The sequence below is a fragment of the Ranitomeya imitator genome, chromosome 6, assembly GCF_032444005.1.
Source record: "Ranitomeya imitator isolate aRanImi1 chromosome 6, aRanImi1.pri, whole genome shotgun sequence".
In the NCBI taxonomy this organism is placed as follows: Eukaryota; Metazoa; Chordata; class Amphibia; order Anura; family Dendrobatidae; genus Ranitomeya; species Ranitomeya imitator.
In genome coordinates this window covers 561,807,575-561,829,533 of record NC_091287.1, presented here as the reverse complement: position 1 = coordinate 561,829,533, position 21,959 = coordinate 561,807,575, and the positions used below count along the sequence as shown (strand labels likewise).

At 46.3% G+C, this 21,959-nt stretch overlaps 1 protein-coding gene across 2 annotated transcripts; it reads right to left on the bottom strand.

The window, feature by feature from the left end:
• Positions 1–5,861: 5,861 nt before the first annotated feature.
• On the bottom strand, positions 5,862–21,405 carry LOC138641531 (lymphocyte antigen 6E-like). 2 transcript variants are annotated; one of them, XM_069729000.1, is made up of 3 exons: positions 21,354–21,405; positions 21,103–21,222; positions 5,862–6,334 (listed from the first exon to the last, which is right to left on the bottom strand). In XM_069729000.1, exons 1-3 carry the CDS (start codon positions 21,403–21,405, stop codon positions 6,126–6,128), a joined length of 381 nt encoding a protein of 126 aa, XP_069585101.1. In that variant the 3' UTR covers positions 5,862–6,125. The 2 variants fall into 2 exon arrangements, 1 of the variants encoding a protein (XP_069585101.1); XR_011313907.1 differs by lacking the exons at positions 21,103–21,222; positions 21,354–21,405 and adding an exon at positions 19,165–19,539 and having other exon boundaries at positions 6,202–6,334.
• Positions 21,406–21,959: the final 554 nt, after the last annotated feature.

Genomic DNA, 21,959 nt, shown 5'->3' with positions numbered 1-21,959 from the left:
GGGGGCACTGTGGATATCACTGATTATGGGGGCACTGTGGATATCACTGTTATTATGGGGGGCACTGTGGATATCACTGTTATTATGGGGCACTGTGGATATCACTGTTATTATGGGGGCACTGTGGATATCACTGTTATTATGGGGGCACTGTGGATATCACTGTTATTATGTGGGCACTGTGGATATCACTGTTATTATGTGGGCACTGTGGATATCACTGTTATTATGGGGGGCACTGTGGATATCACTGTTATTATGGGGCACTGTGGATATCACTGTTATTATGGGGGCACTGTGGATATCACTGTTATTATGGGGGGCACTGTGGATATCACTGTTATTATGGGGCACTGTGGATATCACTGTTATTATGGGGGCACTGTGGATATCACTGTTATTATGGGGGCACTGTGGATATCACTGTTATTATGTGGGCACTGTGGATATCACTGTTATTATGTGGGCACTGTGGATATCACTGTTATTATGGGGGCACTGTGGATATCACTGTTATTATGGGGGCACTGTGGATATCACTGTTATTATGGGGGCACTGTGGATATCACTGTTATTATGGGGGCACTGTGGATATCACTGTTATTATGGGGACACTGTGGATATCACTGATTATGGGGGCACTGTGGATATCACTGTTATTATGGGGGCACTGTGGATATCGCTGTTATTATGGGGCACTGTGGATATCGCTGTTATTATGGGGGCACTGTGGATATCACTTTATTATGGGGGCACTGTGGATATCACTGTTATTATGGGGCACTGTGGATATCACTGTTATTATGGGGGCACTGTGGATATCACTGTTATTATGGGGGCACTGTGGATATCACTGTTATTATGTGGGCACTGTGGATATCACTGTTATTATGTGGGCACTGTGGATATCACTGTTATTATGTGGGCACTGTGGATATCACTGATTATGGGGGCACTGTGGATATCACTGTTATTATGGGGGGCACTGGGGATATCTCTGTTATTATGGGGGCACTGTGGATGTCACTGTTATTATGTGGGCACTGTGGATATCACTGATTATGGGGGCACTGTGGATATCACTGTTATTATGGGGGCACTGGGGATATCACTGTTATTATGGGGCACTGTGGATATCACTGTTATTATGTGGGCACTGTGGATATCACTGATTATGGGGGCACTGTGGATATCACTGTTATTATGGGGGGCACTGGGGATATCGCTGTTATTATGGGGGCACTGTGGATATCACTGTTATTATGGGGGCACTGTGGATATCACTGTTATTATGGGGGCACTGTGGATATCACTGTTATTATGGGGGCACTGTGGATATCACTGTTATTATGGGGGCACTGTGGATATCGCTGTTATTATGGGGCACTGTGGATATCACTGTTATTATGGGGACACTGTGGATATCACTGTTATTATGGGGGCACTGTGGATATCACTGTTATTATGGGGGCACTGTGGATATCACTGATTATGGGGGCACTGTGGATATCACTGTTATTATGGGGACACTGTGGATATCACTGTTATTATGGAGCACTGTGGATATCTCTGTTATTATGGGGGCACTGTGGATGTCGCTGTTATTATGGGGACACTGTGGATATCACTGTAATTATGGGGGCACTGTGGATATCGCTGTTATTATGATGCACTGTGGATATCACTGTTATTATGGGGGCACTGTGGATATCGCTGTTATTATGGGGGCACTGTGGATGTCACTGTTATTATGGGGGCACTGTGGATATCACTGTTATTATGGGGGGCACTGTGGATATCGCTGTTATTATGGGGGGCACTGTGGATATCACTGTTATTATAGGGGCACTGTGGATATCTGTATTATGGGGGCACTGTGGATACCACTGTTATTATGGGGACGCTGTGGATATCACTGTTATTATGGGACACTGTGGATATCACTGTTATTATGGGGGCACTGTGGATATCACTGTTATTATGGGGGCACTGTGGATATCACTGTTATTATGGGGGCACTGTGGATATCACTGATTATGGGGGCACTGGGGATATCTCTGTTATTATGGGGGCACTGTGGATGTCGCTGTTATTATGGGGACACTGTGGATATCACTGTAATTATGGGGGCACTGTGGATATCGCTGTTATTATGGGGGCACTGTGGATATCGCTGTTATTATGGGACACTGTGGATATCACTGTTATTATGATGCACTGTGGATATCACTGTAATTATGGGGACACTGTGGATATCGCTGTTATTATGGGGGCACTGTGGATGTCACTGTTATTATGGGGGCACTGTGGATATCACTGTTATTATGGGGGGCACTGGGGATATCTCTGTTATTATGGGGGCACTGTGGATGTCACTTATTATGGGGGCACTGTGGATATCACTGTTATTATGGGGGCACTGTGGATATCACTGTTATTATGGGGCACTGTGGATATCGCTGTTATTATGGGGCACTGTGGATATCACTTATTATGGGGACACTGTGGATATCGCTGTTATTATGGGGGCACTCTGGATATCACTTATTATGGGGACACTGTGGATATCACTGTTATTATGGGGGCACTGTGGATATCACTGTTATTATGGGGGCACTGTGGATATCACTGTTATTATGGGGGCACTGTGGATATCACTGTTATTATGGGGGCACTGTGGATATCACTGTTATTATGGGGGCACTGTGGATATCACTGTTATTATGGGGGCACTGTGGATATCACTGTTATTATGGGGGCACTGTGGATATCACTGATTATGGGGGCACTGGGGATATCTCTGTTATTATGGAGCACTGTGGATATCTCTGTTATTATGGGGGCACTGTGGATGTCGCTGTTATTATGGGGACACTGTGGATATCACTGTAATTATGGGGGCACTGTGGATATCGCTGTTATTATGGGGGCACTGTGGATATCGCTGTTATTATGGGACACTGTGGATATCACTGTTATTATGATGCACTGTGGATATCACTGTAATTATGGGGACACTGTGGATATCGCTGTTATTATGGGGGCACTGTGGATGTCACTGTTATTATGGGGGCACTGTGGATATCACTGTTATTATGGGGGGCACTGGGGATATCTCTGTTATTATGGGGGCACTGTGGATGTCACTTATTATGGGGGCACTGTGGATATCACTGTTATTATGGGGGCACTGTGGATATCACTGTTATTATGGGGCACTGTGGATATCGCTGTTATTATGGGGCACTGTGGATATCACTTATTATGGGGACACTGTGGATATCGCTGTTATTATGGGGGCACTCTGGATATCACTTATTATGGGGACACTGTGGATATCGCTGTTATTATGGGGGCACTGTGGATATCACTGTAATTATGGGGGGCACTGGGGATATCTCTGTTATTATGGGGGCACTGTGGATATCACTGTTATTATGGGGCACTGTGGATATCAGTGTTATTATGGGGACACTGTGGATATCGCTGTTATTATGGGGGCACTGTGGATATCACTGTTATTATGGGGCACTGTGGATATCGCTGTTATTATGGGGCACTGTGAATATCACTTATTATGGGGACACTGTGGATATCGCTGTTATTATGGGGGCACTCTGGATATCACTTATTATGGGGACACTGTGGATATCGCTGTTATTATGGGGGCACTGTGGATATCACTGTAATTATGGGGCACTGTGGATATCAGTGTTATTATGGGGACACTGTGGATATCACTGTTATTATGGGGCACTGTGGATATCACTGTTATTATGGGGGCACTGTGGATATCACTGTTATTATGGGGGGCACTGGGGATATCTCTGTTATTATGGGGGCACTGTGGATATCACTGTTATTATGGGGGCACTGTGGATATCACTGTTATTATGGGGGCACTGTGGATATCACTGTTATTATGGGGCACTGTGGATATCGCTGTTATTATGGGGACACTGTGGATATCACTGTTATTATGGGGGCACTGTGGATATCACTGTTATTATGGGGGGCACTGGGGATATCTCTGTTATTATGGGGGCACTGTGGATGTCACTTATTATGGGGGCACTGTGGATATCACTGTTATTATGGGGGCACTGTGGATATCACTGTTATTATGGGGCACTGTGGATATCGCTGTTATTATGGGGACACTGTGGATATCACTGTTATTATGGGGGCACTGTGGATATCACTGTTATTATGGGGGGCACTGGGGATATCTCTGTTATTATGGGGGCACTGTGGATGTCACTGTTATTATGGGGGCACTGGGGATATCTCTGTTATTATGAGGGCACTGTGGATATCGCTGTTATTATGGGGGCACTGTGGATATCACTGATTATGGGGGCACTGTGGATATCACTGTTATTATGGGGGGCACTGTGGATGTCACTGTTATTATGGGGGCACTGTGGATATCACTGTTATTATGTGGGCACTGTGGATATCACTGATTATGGGGGCACTGTGGATATCACTGTTATTATGGGGGGCACTGGGGATATCTCTGTTATTATGGGGGCACTGTGGATGTCACTGTTATTATGGGGGCACTGTGGATATCACTGTTATTATGTGGGCACTGTGGATATCACTGATTATGGGGGCACTGTGGATATCACTGTTATTATGGGGGGCACTGGGGATATCTCTGTTATTATGGGGGCACTGTGGATGTCACTGTTATTATGGGGGGCACTGGGGATATCACTGTTATTATGGGGACACTGTGGATATCACTGTTATTATGGGGCACTGTGGATATCGCTGTTATTATGGGGGCACTGTGGATATCACTGTTATTATGGGGGCACTGTGGATATCACTGTTATTATGGGGACACTGTGGATATCGCTGTTATTATGGTGCACTGTGGATATCACTGTTATTATGGGGGCACTGTGGATATCGCTGTTATTATGGGGGCACTGTGGATATCACTGTTATTATGGGGGCACTGTGGATATCGCTGTTATTATGGGGGCACTGTGGATATCGCTGTTATTATGGGGGCACTGTGGATGTCACTGTTATTATGGGGGCACTGTGGATATCGCTGTTATTATGGGGGCACTGTGGATATCACTGTTATTATGGGGGCACTGTGGATATCACTGTTATTATGGGGGGCACTGGGGATATCTCTGTTATTATGGGGGCACTGTGGATATCACTGTTATTATGGGGGCACTGTGGATGTCACTTATTATGGGGGCACTGTGGATATCACTGTTATTATGGGGGGCACTGGGGATATCTCTGTTATTATGGGGGCACTGTGGATGTCACTGTCTAGCACAGATCTCGGGTTGCTACAATGTATCAATGTTTGAAAATCTTCAGGATTCCGGATCCTTCTTTACAATGAAGTTGATGTCACTTAGACATTACCACTTTCACCCCCGGATTCCAGCAGACGGCAGCACTGGTCTTTCATGTGAAGTTTTGGTGTTACATTGTGGCTGCATATCTCTATTTGAGCTGACACCATGGCACTATCTGGGCACAGTATGGCTCGTTATGGGTCTTGTATATTGTATCTGCGCAGTGAAGAGGTTTTGTGTACCCATTACTGACAGAAAGCAGTGATCAGTACATCAATATTCTACAACGTCAATGAACTTCATTTACTTGAAATATCACAAATATCGTGTAAAATTAGCAGAAATATCCAGTAGGGGGATTTCTACTACACCAAGCCCAGTTATGGGCTCCATGGGCCGGTGTAAAGCATAGTAGGGTGAAGGCCCACTAGAGCCAAGTGTGAAATCAGGATCCAGTTACAAGCCGCAGGTCAGCTCCCCTCCCCCACATGTGACAATCCCATCACCACCATCATTCCAGTACTTTTTATTACATTCTAAATGTCAGGCAGAACCAATTTTTTTTTTTATTTACATGAAATAAAAAGACAAAATCTAATCTACCATCCACTCGCAGTACAGATACAACATTCTGATCCCCGGGACGAGCGTCAATCTGCTACACGGGAGATCCGGAGATGACAGCGTGAGGTCCTGTAGACATCGGACAGTTCTGACGAAGCCTCATAATCCATGATCATATAGAAAAAGAAGCAGATATACCGCTGAGCTCCACCCACAATCTGGAGGTTACAGGGAGGAGGGTCTCAGAAGAAGCCCGAGGACCCCCAGGGCAGCAACGAGGACGGTGTAGGTGGACCGGACACTGGAGACTCCGCTGAAGTTACACAGGTCCGTGCTGCAGCAGGACACCGACGTGGAGACCACAACGGCATTAAATCCAGTTTCTGTGCAGACTGAGGCACATGTCTTAGTGATGCTGGCACCGGAGAGACTCCCTGCAGAGGAAGAAAGAAGACTCGGAGGTAAGGAAAACAACGGAGTTATGTACTGTAAGGGCGGTCACACTATAGAGCTCTGTACTGTAAGGGCGGTCACACTATAGAGCTCTGTACTGTAAGGGCGGTCACACTATAGAGCTCTGTACTGTAAGGGCGGTCACACTATAGAGCTCTGTACTGTAAGGGCGGTCACACCATAGAGCTCTGTACTGTAAGGGCGGCCACACCATAGAGCTCTGTACTGTAAGGGCGGTCACACCATAGAGCTCTGTACTGTAAGGGCGGTCACACTATAGAGCTCTGTACTGTAAGGGCGGCCACGCCATAGAGCTCTGTACTGTAAGGGCGGCCACGCCATAGAGCTCTGTACTGTAAGAGCGGTCACACTATAGAGCTCTGTACTGTAAGGGCGGTCACACTATAGAGCTCTGTACTGTAAGGGCGGTCACACTATAGAGCTCTGTACTGTAAGGGCGGTCACACTATAGAGCTCTGTACTGTAAGGGCGGTCACACCATAGAGCTCTGTACTGTAAGGGCGGCCACACCATAGAGCTCTGTACTGTAAGGGCGGTCACACTATAGAGCTCTGTACTGTAAGGGCGGTCACACTATAGAGCTCTGTACTGTAAGGGCGGCCACGCCATAGAGCTCTGTACTGTAAGGGCGGCCACGCCATAGAGCTCTGTACTGTAAGAGCGGTCACGCCATAGAGCTCTGTACTGTAAGGGCGGTCACGCCATAGAGCTCTGTACTGTAAGGGCGGTCACACTATAGAGCTCTGTACTGTAAGGGCAGTCACACTATATAGTTCTGTACTGTAAGAGCGGTCACACTATAGAGCTCTGTACTGTAAGAGCGGTCACACTATAGAGCTCTGTACTGTAAGAGCGGTCACACTATAGAGCTCTGTACTGTAAGAGCGGTCACACTATAGAGCTCTGTACTGTAAGAGCGGTCACACTATAGAGCTCTGTACTGTAAGGGCGGTCACGCTGTAGAGTTCTGTACTGTAAGGGCGGTCACACTATAGAGCTCTGTACTGTAAGAGCGGTCACACTATAGAGCTCTGTACTGTAAGAGCGGTCACACTATAGAGCTCTGTACTGTAAGAGCGGCCACACTATAGACCTCTGTACTGTAAGAGCGGCCACACTATAGACCTCTGTACTGTAAGAGGGCTCACACTATAGAGCTCTGTACTGTAAGGGCGGTCACACTATAGAGCTGTGTACTGTAAGATCAGTCACACTATAGAGTTCTGTACTGTAAGAGCAGTCATATTATAGAGCTCTGTACTGTAAGAGCGATCACACTATAGAGCTCTGTACTGTAAGAGCAGTCATATTATAGAGCTCTGTACTGTAAGAGCGATCACACTATAGAGCTCTGTACTGTAATGGCGGTCACACTATAGAGCTCTGTACTGTTAGAGCAGTCATTATAGAGCTCTGTTCTGTAAGAGCGGTCACACTATAGAGCTCTGTACTGTAAGAGCGGTCACACTATAGAGCTCTGTACTGTAATGGCGGTCACACTATAGAGCTCTGTACTGTAAGAGCAGTCATTATAGAGCTCTGTACTGTAAGAGCGATCACACTATAGAGCTCTGTACTGTAATGGCGGTCACACTATAGAGCTCTGTACTGTAAGAGCGGTCACACTATAGAGCTCTGTACTGTAAGAGCGATCACACTATAGAGCTCTGTACTGTAAGAGAGGTCACACTATGGAGCTCTGTACTGTAGGAGCGGTCACACTATAGAGCTCTGTACTGTAGGAGCGGTCACACTATAGAGCTCTGTACTGTAAGAGAGGTCACACTATGGAGCTCTGTACTGTAGGAGCGGTCACACTATAGAGCTCTGTACTGTAAGGGCGGTCACGCTGTAGAGTTCTGTACTGTAAGGGCGGTCACACTATAGAGCTCTGTACTGTAAGAGCGGTCACACTATAGAGCTCTGTACTGTAAGAGCAGTCACACTATAGAGCTCTGTACTGTAAGAGCGGCCACACTATAGACCTCTGTACTGTAAGAGCGGCCACACTATAGACCTCTGTACTGTAAGAGGGCTCACACTATAGAGCTCTGTACTGTAAGGGCGGTCACACTATAGAGCTGTGTACTGTAAGATCAGTCACACTATAGAGTTCTGTACTGTAAGAGCAGTCATATTATAGAGCTCTGTACTGTAAGAGCGATCACACTATAGAGCTCTGTACTGTAAGAGCAGTCATATTATAGAGCTCTGTACTGTAAGAGCGATCACACTATAGAGCTCTGTACTGTAATGGCGGTCACACTATAGAGCTCTGTACTGTAAGAGCAGTCATTATAGAGCTCTGTTCTGTAAGAGCGGTCACACTATAGAGCTCTGTACTGTAAGAGCGGTCACACTATAGAGCTCTGTACTGTAAGAGCAGTCATTATAGAGCTCTGTACTGTAAGAGCGATCACACTATAGAGCTCTGTACTGTAATGGCGGTCACACTATAGAGCTCTGTACTGTAAGAGCGGTCACACTATAGAGCTCTGTACTGTAAGAGCGATCACACTATAGAGCTCTGTACTGTAAGAGAGGTCACACTATGGAGCTCTGTACTGTAGGAGCGGTCACACTATAGAGCTCTGTACTGTAGGAGCGGTCACACTATAGAGCTCTGTACTGTAAGGGCGGTCACACTATAGAGCTCTCTACCGTAAGAGCGGTCACACTATAGAGCTCTGCACTGTAAGAGCGGTCACACTATAGATCTCTGTACTGTAAGAGCGGTCACACTATAGAGCTCTGCACTGTAAGAGCGGTCACACTATAGATCTCTGTACTGTAAGAGCGGTCACACTATAGAGCTCTGTACTGTAAGAGCGGCCCCTATTGGACATTCTATGGGATGTACTTATATTATAATTAGTGATGAGTGAACGTGCACGGTTATCAATTGAGTATCTCGATGTTCGGATGTGCTCGTTATTCGGCGAGTAATGGGCGGTGATCGATGTAAACTCGAGTAACCGCTTCACATCTGTCCTACCTCTTGTGCAACCAATAAACATGCGGCGATTGCCTGCGCATCACTGTAAAGCCATAGCTATCTAGGTTGTGGCATTACTGAGATTGCAGGTCGTGTAACATCATCAGGGGATTATAAAAGGACAGGCGCCACCCGGCTCTGCACACTGACGCCACTGCACAGCTCCGTGACCCTCCGTAGTGGAGGGAGAGATTGCTTGTCCAGGCCTGTGTGTGCACAGTATAATGAATCAGAAGCCTGTAGTGGTGATACTGGTGCTGAAGCTGAACCATCCTAACAGCCCTTCTAAGGGATAATCATTTGTGTCACATACAATCTGCATTTAGCCAAGGGAGAGTCTCAGGAGCAGGGACAGTGACAGAATCCAGTCTGTAGACAGGGATTAGGCCTGTGCAGTCCCTTGCAAAATATTTAGATGCAGAATTTTTGCTTTTTTGTGTGAAAAAAATTGAACATATTGTGATCCATTAAGTATTATGTGCTTTGTGGTACATTTTGTTGTTATAGAACACTCAAATAGTGTTGAAATTTTTTCTGGATTAAATTATTCACCCATACAGTATTCCGTTGTCTCGGGTACATTTCTGTGTTAACTAATACTCAAAAAGTGTTTAAAAAATGTCTGGGTTACATTTCTCAGCAATACAGTATTCCCTGGTCTGGGGCACATACTGTGATATATATAACACTTAAAAAAGGCATTTAAATATGTTGTTGGGTTAAATGTCTCACTCATACAGTATTTATAACACGCCAAAAAAGTGTTAGCGTTTTTTGCTGTACGTTCATTCATACAGTGTAACATGTGGGTGACAAAGATGGCAGAGCCACACTAATCTCCGGAAGAAGTGAACGGAGGACTGTTGGAGCCAGAGGAAGCTGGCAAAACAGCACAGGTGGCAGAAGTCTGTGGTCCAATTTCCCAGAACCGCCAAGGCCCGAAACTAGGGTCAGTCCTTTAATGGTGGGGTTCTTGTGGACTAGAGATCCAGGAACTGGTGAACGGACTTGTGAGGCCTAGGCTGGTCAGAAGAGACAAGGAGGTGAGCAAGAAGCAGGTCTGGAGAAATGTAATTGGGCCCGCTAACAGCATGGTACCGAGAGTTGGCATCACCGGGGGGGTGGTCGATACTTACGATCGTCAGTGGAGAACGGGGTCCATTGAAGAGTTTAGGACCTCGTCTCACATCTCGTTCAACCATCGGGCAGTAGAGATGGAATACTTGCCTCGAAGGCTGCAAGAGCTGATGGCTGCAAACACTGTTATGGTCCTCAAAATGGAGGGGTAACATCGCTGGTATGCAGTGGGTGTGATGCCAGAAGGAAGGAAGCAGGATGAACCCTTCTTGCGAAATGAACAGGCCTGGGAGAGGCTCCTTGAGGCGGCTCAAGACAGGGCTACAACCACCCCGAGAGATTATACTGTCCTTGGAGTTCCCCACATCCTATGCGGGAGTAGGACATGGTGCAGGTGACTCAGGGGTTGATGCCCACTTCTATATGTTAAGGGTTTGGGCACTACCGGAAGCTGGGTCACTTACAGCCCAGGCTATTTCTGGAATCAATTAGTCATCTAATACAGTTTAATGTGGTTATTGGTACAGTGTTATGTAAACTTTAAAAAAAAAAAAAAAGGTAAAAACTTTGGCTGGTTTAAATTTCTCAGCCACACACTATTCTGTGGTCTGGGGTAAATTTTTGTGATACCTAACCCTCGAAAAAACATTCAAAAATTTATCTGGATTCAATTACACATCCATAGAGCATAATGCGTTCTGCAGCACATTTAGTTGGTATATAACCCTCAAAAAAATTGTTCAAAATGTATTGAATTTATATTGCTCACACAGAGTATTATGTGTTCTTGGGTACATTTTGGCGGTATCTAACCCTCATAAATATTGTTCAAAAATGTATCGAATTTATATTGCTCATCCATAGAGTATTACCTGCTCTTGGGTACATTTCGGTAGTCTCTAACCCTCAAAACAAGTTGTCAAATTTTTTTTGGTATTGCTCATCTATACATTATTACTAGTGATAAACGAATATACTCGTTACTTGAGATTTCTTGAGCACGCTCGGGTGACCTCCGAGTATTCTTTAGTGCTCGGAGATTTAGTTTTTCTTGCCGCAGATGAATGATTTACATCTGTTAGCCAGCATAAGTGCATCTGGGGGTTGCCTGGTTGCTAGGGAATCCCCACATGTACTTATACTGGCTAACAGATGTAAATCATTCAGCTGCGGCAAGAAAAACAATCTCTGAGCACTAAAAAAATACTCGGAGGACCCCGAGCGTGCTCGAGAAATCTCAAGTAACGAGTATATTCGCTCATCACTTATTATTACGTGTTCTCGGGTACATTTTAGTGGTGTATAATACTACAAAAAAAAGCAGTGAGAAATGTATCTGGATTCAAAAACTCATCCATACAGTTTTATATTTTTTAAAAATAACCTTGAAAAGATGTTTATGGATTCAATGATTTATCCATACACTAATATACCAGCGAAATGTAAAGAGAACTGCGTTAAACTCACAAAAAAAGCTTCCAAAACTTATTACGGAGTCAGTGATTCATACATTTAGGTTAACATGCTTTGTGTAAAACTACGGTTGGTAAAAAAATTTAAAAAAACGATTGGCTTCGTGCAGTTCACATTATTTTTGGTAAAAAAAAAAAATTGACTGTCATATATACTGTAGAACCTGCTTTGTGTGAAATTTTGTTGGTTTGTAATAAAAACCAAAATTAGTTGCTACAGGTGTACTTTCTTAATATTTTAATGAGGCAGTCCAGTTGGTGCATGTATGACCCTGCTTGTAATTTTTGGCAGGCTTTGCACTTAATGCATAGCCTTTGTGTGTTCAGGAGACCAGTACATGAGAACGTGACCAGAATGTGTATGAGGCCTCCTTTATGTCTAATATAGGGTGTATCTGGGTCCCTCAGTCCCTTATTTTTGGCAGTTCTTGCTTCCTTCACACATTACACTGAAAGATCCAGTTTTTTACTAAAAATTTCAATTTTATAGCTTTTTTTTTTTTTTTTTTTTTAAATCTTTTTTTAAATTTTGTTTTATATACAAGTCATTATACAGGAAAGAATGTTCCTTTACATTTTTTTCCTGTAAAAGAGCCTTCATTGGGGGACACAGGTAACCATGGGTGTATGCTGCTGTTGCAAGGAGGCTGACACTATGCAAAAAAAGGAAAATAGCTCCTCCTCTGCAGTATACACCGACCGACAGGTAGGAAGTACCTCAGTTAGTGTTAAAGCATTAGGAGAAGCAACCAAAACTCATATGTACCAATCCAACAACAGAGGCACATAGACCAAATAATGGTACAACATATGTACCAATCCAACATGAAGACACATAGATCAAATAATGGTACAACATACCAAATAATGGTATCACATCTGTGCCAATGCAACAACAAAGGCTTATTTATGTTACAAACAGTTAGGAAGGGTGCTGTGTCCCCCAATGAAGGCTCCAAGAAAGATTTTACGGTGAGTACCAAAAATCCCTCTTTCTTTATCGCTTCATTGGGGGACACAGGTAACCATGGGACGTCCCAAAGCAGTCCCTAGGGTGGGAAACCGGAAAATTCAAGGAATAAATGGGCTCAGGTCGGTCGGTGCAAAACTGCCACCTGCAGCACCTTCCTTCCCAGGCCTGCATCAGACGAGGCATGGTATGAACCTTGTAAAGACTAACAAAAGAGGGCAAATACCTTACAGTCTGGAAAGCCAAATCCTGGTGACAAACAGCTTAGGAGGCCCCCACCGCAGGGTGGAGTGATCCTTCAGCCCCAGAGGAGACTGCACCGTCGGAAGAGGCTGTTTGTCCTGGAAACGGACTGCCTCACGGCAATAGAGAAACTAGAAGCTAGGAGCCCTTTAAGGCAACCTTCAGAGATGATGAGCAGGGAATCAGATTGACGAAAGGGAGCAGTCCTTGAAAGGTAGACTCGGAGAGCTGTGACGGAATCCAGCTTGTAGAGGGACTTCTCCAGGGGATGGACTGGAGAGACACAGAAGGAAGGACAATGACTTTGTTAATGAGAAAGGAAAAGACCACCTTGGGAAGAAAGGAAGGGCCAGGCCCGAGAACCACCTTGTCCTGACATAGGATCAGGAGCAGGGAACGGCAGGACAATGCCGCTAACTTGGAAACTCTCCTGATGGACATAATTGAACAAAGAGAAATGTCATGTGTTGAATGGGCTAAAACAGGGGCGCGCCTAAGACAAGATTAAAATCCCATGGATTTATCAGAGGACAATAAGGAGGAGCCAGGTGGGCGACTCCTTGAAGAAAACCAAGAATGAAAGGAAAACGGACCTAGGGACCAGACCCTTGTCCATACTCCACCAAAAGAAGGCCTTTCAGTATTTGTAGTAGATACGCAAGGATGCTGGTTTCCCGGTCCCTAATCATGGATATAATGGAACTAGAGAGAGTACAAAGGAGGGCAACAAAATTAATAAAGGGGATGGGAGAACTACAATACCCAGATAGATTAGCGAAATTAGGATTATTTAGTCTAGAAAAAAGACGACTGAGGGGCGATCTAATAACCATGTATAAGTATATAAGGGGACAATACAAATATCTCGCTGAGGATCTGTTAATACCAAGGAAGGTGACGGGCACAAGGGGGCATTCTTTGCGTCTGGAGGAGAGAAGGTTTTTCCACCAACATAGAAGAGGATTCTTTACTGTTAGGGCAATGAGAATCTGGAATTGCTTGCCTGAGGAGGTGGTGATGGCGGACTCAGTCAAGGGGTTCAAGAGAGGCCTGGATGTCTTCCTGGAGCAGAACAATATTGTATCATACAATTGGGTTAGTAACTGGCTTAGTGATAGAAAGCAGAGGGTGGTTATAAATGGTATAGTCTCTAACTGGGTCGCTGTGACCAGTGGGGTACCGCAGGGGTCAGTATTGGGACCTGTTCTCTTCAACATATTCATTAATGATCTGGTAGAAGGTTTACACAGTAAAATATCGATATTTGCAGATGATACAAAACTATGTAAAGCAGTTAATACAAGAGAAGATAGTATTCTGCTACAGATGGATCTGGATAAGTTGGAAACTTGGGCTGAAAGGTGGCAGATGAGGTTTAACAATGATAAATGTAAGGTTATACACATGGGAAGAGGGAATCAATATCACCATTACACACTGAACGGGAAACCACTGGGTAAATCTGACAGGGAGAAGGACTTGGGGATCCTAGTTAATGATAAACTTACCTGGAGCAGCCAGTGCCAGGCAGCAGCTGCCAAGGCAAACAGGATCATGGGGTGCATTAAAAGAGGTCTGGATACACATGATGAGAGCATTATACTGCCTCTGTACAAATCCCTAGTTAGACCGCACATGGAGTACTGTGTCCAGTTTTGGGCACCGGTGCTCAGGAAGGATATAATGGAACTAGAGAGAGTACAAAGGAGGGCAACAAAATTAATAAAGGGGATGGGAGAACTACAATACCCAGATAGATTAGCGAAATTAGGATTATTTAGTCTAGAAAAAAGACGACTGAGGGGCGATCTAATAACCATGTATAAGTATATAAGGGGACAATACAAATATCTCGCTGAGGATCTGTTTATACCAAGGAAGGTGACGGGCACAAGGGGGCATTCTTTGCGTCTGGAGGAGAGAAGGTTTTTCCACCAACATAGAAGAGGATTCTTTACTGTTAGGGCAGTGAGAATCTGGAATTGCTTGCCTGAGGAGGTGGTGATGGCGAACTCAGTCGAGGGGTTCAAGAGAGGCCTGGATGTCTTCCTGGAGCAGAACAATATTGTATCATACAATTATTAGGTTCTGTAGAAGGACGTAGATCTGGGTATTTATTATGATGGAATATAGGCTGAACTGGATGGACAAATGTCTTTTTTCGGCCTTACTAACTATGTTACTATGTTAATTATTAGGTTCTGTAGAAGGACGTAGATCTGGGGATTTATTATGATGGAATATAGGCTGAACTGGATGGACAAATGTCTTTTTTTGGCCTTACTAACTATGTTACTATGGTCTGAATGACCAGCCGGGAAAAAACCAGCCTCCCCCAGGACTATGGCCTCAACGGCCATGCTGTTAAAGACAGAGACTATGAACTCTGGTGGAAGAGGGAGCCTTGAGAGAGAGGATCTGGACGGCCTGGAAGCTTCCAAGGGGCGTCTATGAATATATTCACCGGGCCTTTCTTGACCAATCCGAAGATAACAGGAATATAAGGATCCCTTCTTCCTTTATCCTTTTCACAACTATCGGGCCGAGGGGAGAGACGGAAAAGGAGAGAGCAGATGGAATTGTGACTACGATATTACTAGAGCATCGTAACAGGTGGCTAGCAGGTCCCGGGATCTGGCTACAAACCAAGGAACCTTGTAGTTTATCCAAGACACCACGAGGACAACGTCCGGAGAGCCCCATTTCAGCATACAGTATATGGATGAAGACAGAAGGGCTGAGCTATTGGCTGCCCGAAGCGAGACCCAGATGGCTCAGAAAATCGATTGCCCAGTTTCCTACCCTCGGAATGTGCATGGCTGATATGGCGGAAACATTACCCTCTGCCTCTCGCAGAATCCTTGTTAACTCTGACTTCACTTGTTTGATGCCAGTACCGCCTTAACGGTTTATGTAAACCTCGGCCATGGCATTGTCTCTTGGTTCTCCAGTGTCTCTGTGCTGTGTGACGAAGAAAAAACGGCTCCGCAAAAGAGGAGACTGGCGTTGTTGGTGAAAACCTGCCACTAGAGAGGAAAGAGGAACTTCCTTTATAGAACTGATGTCGACGGCGTCACCAGATGAAACACTGCCTCACTCAGAGGAAGAAGCACAGGATTGTCCGTGGAGACGACCAGAGAGCCCGCTGAAGGGGATGGGCATGGAACTGGGCAAAAGGAACGGTTTCTGAGGCCACAATCCATTTCCCCTAAAACTCCTATGCAGGACCATAGGAGAAGAGAAGCTGATCGCTTTAGAGTACAGAAACCCCTGGCAGAGGGATGAAAAACCTTCTCCATTGGGAGGAAGAGACGGGCTTGGGTCATGTCGAACCCATACCTAGAAACACCAAGTACTGAGCAAAGGTGAGTGGACTTTTCTCTGTTTATAATGTAGCTGAGATGGACCCGAATATGTAGAGTAAACTGAGGACTCTTATTGCAGTCACAGAGAGACGGCTCATTGATCAGAAGATCGTTTAAGTAGGGAAATATGAAAAATCCCTTAGATAGAAGAATGACCCTGACTGCTGCCATGACGTAAATAGTCTGGGACCAGAGGCTAGGATGAAGGGGAGGGCCGTGAGCTGATAAGGACCCTCCTAGATCGCACATCATAGGAGCCTCTGAAGCTAAACACAAACAAGAATGTGAGGAAAATTCTCCCGAGTCCATGAAAGTGATTACCGAACTTAGTTACATCGTCCTGAAAAGACAGGACCGAACGTGACCGGTAAACCGCTCAAGGACTAAAAACAGAGGAGCGTTCTATTCTTTCTTAGTCACGAAGAAAGGCGGAATAGAACCCCGAGCACAGTACGTTCCTGGGGACGGGTACAAACACTTCTGTGAATGGCAGGTAAAGACTGCCTGAAGAACTGCTGGGGCCTGCGACGTATGTCTTGACGGGCGAAAAAACAAAAGGAACTTCTTCCTGGGGGAGAAGAACGGTCGATATTGTAGCCGGAAGTCGCTATCTCTCTCGAGGTTGAAGCAACCTATTCCTATTAAAAGGACATTAGGTTTGGACTGGAAAAGCGAGGTGTTTTTCCCCGCCAGTGGCATCCAAAACTGTTGATCCAGCTTGGATCCAAAAGATCTAGAGACTTGGAAGGCAAAACCAGGGAGGCCAGAGAATGCGACGTATGGCAAAGATGCTGCCGGTAGTCGTGACAGAACAACCAGCCGCATCAAAAGGGGAGCGGACATGAGATATTTGCTGGCATGGACAATCTGATCAGCCAGATCTGGCATCCCATCCGGAGGAGCGGCCGCTAGAATACCTTGACAAAAAGTATTCTTGCCCCGACAGACATGGAATTTGACACCCAGGTGTAGGCAAATCTGGGACAGAGAGAGAGGGGCGCCAGCTGCCTCCAAGGCTGACTTAACCAAGGATTCAATCTATCTGTAGAATCCTTAAGGGATGCACTGATCAGTAGAGACAAGGCTGCATAAGAAGACCGGCGAGAAGCAGGCGGATCTACCTTAGGCATTCTGCCCATTTATCAAGAAGGCCTGGTCTAAAGGGGTAGAGGACGTGTAGCTTTCTCCTACCTGGGAGGCGCTTTTCAGAGTTTTCCGAGTGTTTAGACATAGCCATGACAAGTTCCCTGATCAGGCAAAATTCCGGGAAAAACATTTTTACCCATTTGAAAGTAACGGAGTGCTCGTGAGCAGGAGCCTCATCCTCCCGTAGGTTTAGAAATTTGGTATTTTGCCAAGATGAGGTTATTGAGCATAACTTGCATCTTTCAGGTCTGGTCCATATCGGACTCAGACTGGGAATCCATATCCGACCCAAAAACCGCCTCCGAGGAGGGGCATGGGATGAGGAATGCATCCAGGAGAAAGTAGAGGGACCAGCCGGTTCTTTTGCTTTGTACGCAATCTGTCCCTGTGAAGGTCGCGGTAAGGTGCGTGCGAATCACCGTGAGAGGTGTTCAGAGCACTGGTGGCAGAAGACAAACGTGAAAGACGCTCCAGGACCTGGACCAGGGATTGTGAGAGTTTGGTCAGATCTGAGACCGACTGTGACCTGGCAACAGCCCACTCCGGAAGGAGGGGAGTGCTCTCATCCCAGGTGTTAGAGGGTTTATCTGAATGCCACAAGCATCGCAGAATATAGGGACAGGAATGGGCCTCCCTGAGATTGGGCGTAAGTAGTAGGCTAGGGCTACAGCGTGGAGAGTTAAGCCCTTGTGAAGAGAGAAAATAACCAGTCTGAGCTGGTCGTACCTGATAACAGAGACCGCTGTCAATGTTCAGGCTGCAGTGTCCTCAGAACCAGTAGGTTAATGATGGACGCCTTTTGTGCCCTTCGGAAGGCGATTGTGGCTGCACGATTCTTCATACGGTTTCGAATCTTCACTCAACCCGAGATACACTATGTCCCCCTTCCCTGTGGGGGGGCGTGAATCGGGAGAGAGGGATAGAGAAAAAACACTCTCTCATTAGGCCAAGAGACGGGGCCTCAGCGTACGGCGTCCCCTAATGAGCAGAAAGTCCCGTAACAGGGCATGGCTAAGCGGAAGGCGACCGCGGCTACACAGAGTCTGGGGAAAAGGCCCCAACGCCGGGGGCTAAATTAACGGGTACATATAATTATGCGAAGCCTCCACACCGACAATGACAGGACCGGAAAATGGCATTAAAGAAGGTCCTAGTCCGGTATGAAAATTGGCTACGTCTGACAGTGTCAGGAAGTGGGGGCCCCAAAGTTGGGGACTAAAATAGAAAAGGACATGGAATTATGTGCAGGGCCGGTAAATGAAGGTCCTAGTCTGCGTCTGGTGGGAGTAGGGGCCCTTCCATGGACTGTGCCACCAGAGGAGTGGACCGGGTAGGGGGGAGGAGGTCCCTTGATAGGGAGAAAAGCGCGCCATAAATATGCGCGCTTAATGCGGAGGGCGTTAAAGCACTAGCTGAGGAAAAGATGGCCGTTGTTGTTCAGTGACGTAATGTTCTCTGCAGCGTTCCGCGGGTAAACGGTGAGTCAGGCGGGTAGATACCAGGGACAGAGAAAAGGACATACCTGAAAAAGGTGAGTCCCGAATCCCTCTTCACTGACGAGGATCACATCAGGAGCCCTCAGGAAGGGTGAGGGTCACTGGAAACCGGGATCCTCCTTCTCGCACCGTCTCCGGATGGTGCAGAAGACGGCATCAACCCCTTACAAGGGGGAGGCCACCACTGGTGACCACCGTCTTCCTCTCAGCCCTCTCCGAGGAGAGGGGTGAGGAGGGAAATGGCAAGGACTGGCCCCCGGAATCAGCCCTGGAGCACCCGTGAAGGTGACAGGGGATAAAGTCCTGCCAGCGGGCCTGAGAGTTGCGATGTGGGTGACACCACACTGCTCGCTCAGCCGCCTAATATGGGAAGGCAGGGTGAGAAATTACACCCTGTTTCCCTGAAACTGTATCTGAAAGACAAAGGGAAATTGTTAATAAAACACAACACCTGTAAGGAAAAAAGGATTAGCTGCGGATCTGGGAACAGATCCAGGTCTGCCTCCTACAGACACTAAGCTTAAAGGGAACCTGTCACCCCCCTCAGGCGTTTGTAACTAAAAGAGCCACCTTGTGCAGCACTAATGCTGCATTCTGACAAGGTGGCTCTTTAGTTACGAATGCCTGCACACGCTGAAATAATCACTTATAAAATTTGCCCCCACATACCCTGAATCCATCCGGGAGGCGTGACTTTACTTTCTAATGAGACGGAGCACAGCAGTCACTTCTGGCTTGTGGGCGCCGCCTCCTCTTCCTGCATTATAGTTCCTGGCGCCTGCTCTGTAAGTACGAAGGGCAGCGCAACTGCGCATGCCCAGAAAAAAAACTTATAGAGTAGGCGCCAGGAACGATAATGCAGGAAGAGGAGGCGGCGCACAAGCCAGGAGTGATGGCTGTGCTTTGTCTCATTAGAAAAGAAAGTCACGCCTCCGGGACGGATTCAGGGTATGTGGGGGCAAATTTTATAAGTGATTATTTCAGCGTGTGCAGGCGTTTGTAAGTAAAGAGCCACCTTGTCAGAATGCAGCATTAGTGCTGCACAAGGTGGCTCTTTTAGTTACAAACGCCTGAGGCAGGCGACAGGTTCCCTTAAGGATATGTGCACATGTTCAGGATTTCTCGCAGAAAATTCCTGAGAAGTCCGGACATTTTCTGCAAGAAATCCGCAAGAAAACCGCATGTGTTTTTGCCGCGGTTTTTTCCGGACACTTCCCAATGCATTTTGGAGTGGGAAATCCGCAAAAAAACGGAAAATTAATGAACATGCTGTGGTTTTTACCGCGATGCGTTTTTTTCGCAGAAAAAAACGCATCATGTGCACAAAACATGCAGAATTCATTCTAAATGATGGGATGCTTATTGTATGCGTTTTTTTTGCGGTTTTATAGTGTTTTTATCGGAAAAAAACGCGAAAAAAACGCAACGTGTGCACACAGCCTTAAACTGAGGTACTTCCTGCCTGTCGGTCGGTGTATACTGCAGAGGAGGAGATATTTTCCTTTTTTTGCATAGTGTCAGCCTCCTACCGACAGCAGCATACACCCATGGGTACCTGTGTCCCCCAATGAAGCAATAAAGAAATGCAATTTCTCATGGGTTTGGAATGTTTTTTTTTGTCAGTCCTTAAAGTGGAGTAAAAGTGTGACCCCAATAATCTCAGCAATGATCTGGGGGTCAGAGATGCTTCCAGGGGTCTTCCCCATGCTGTTCTCCTTCCATTCTGCACTTTTTCCATCCATTTGAACACTTTTACTGTCCGCCAGACCTCTCTGTAGGGTCAGCCTGCGAGTATTAGGAATATTCTCGATTCGAGTAACGAGCTCCCGAACATTCTGCTGCTCGCTCATCTCTAATTATCATGGATCATTACTATTTGACAGCGACGAATCCTGTCATTTCCTTCACACCCGTATAGTTCCCTGTGGATATATATTTTGGGTGGATTATAAATTCCCACTCACCGATCCCGCCGGCCACCACGGAGGTCATGCAGTAGGTGCTGGTGGAGGAGCAGTTGGTCGCCGTCATGCAGTTGGTGTTGCTGCTTTGTCCATTGCACGTGTAGCAACTTAAGGAGTAAACTAAGGGGAACAAGCACGTTGTCTCATTAATGATCATACATCATCCAATAGGAAATGTCCTGGACTAGAACCCCCAGTATCCTGGCTATGAAGCCCAGTAATACAATGTCTCACTATATTAAAGGGCTCACCTGTGCCAGCACAGAGGGCAGCGACCAGCAGGAGGCTTGTGTAGGCGGCCATAGCTGTGAGCTGAGATGCACTGTGGATACCGCCTGACAGCTCCTTATATACACACCCGTAATTACAGGTCAGTATAGAGGTCGCTGGGAGCAGCACTGGGGGCTGGTGGTGTTGTGGTAACTGCATCACACAAGGGATCACCGACAATCACAGTACAAGACTGAGACGCTCATCAGCGGGGGAACGGGTCTTAAGGAAAAAAAAATTAAATAATGACTCGTGGCCCAAAAAAACACTCCTCAGCTTGGGCCACATGATCAGTTGCAGCGATCCCCAGTGATGGCGCCAATCTCACCCCAAGTACCACAATCTATAGAGGCACCAATCAACCCCCAGGATGGGCAACGGAGCCATGGCCATGAATGACGAGGAGCAAATCTGGGGGCTGCAGTGGTAAAGTGTCCACTTGGTACCCCCAGAGTCAAGCACAGAATCAGTCACGTACACTGGTGTAACTTTCCTGACACCCACTGCTCCAGAAACAAAGTAGAAAACTATGGCATTCCGAGGGAACTCGGGGCAGGTAGTCAGCGGGTGGATCAGCCGGAGGGTCG

Excerpts from the sequence above, each read along its gene's own strand:
- LOC138641531 (XM_069729000.1), bottom strand. The coding sequence starts at position 21,405 with ATGGCCGCCTACACAAGCCTCCTGCTGGTCGCTGCCCTCTGTGCTGGC. Across the intron at positions 21,223-21,353 it reads TGCCCTCTGTGCTGGCACAG|TTTACTCCTTAAGTTGCTAC; the intron begins GTGAGCCCTTTA and ends TGTTCCCCTTAG. Across the intron at positions 6,335-21,102 it reads CGTGGTGGCCGGCGGGATCG|GGAGTCTCTCCGGTGCCAGC; the intron begins GTGAGTGGGAAT and ends CTTCCTCTGCAG.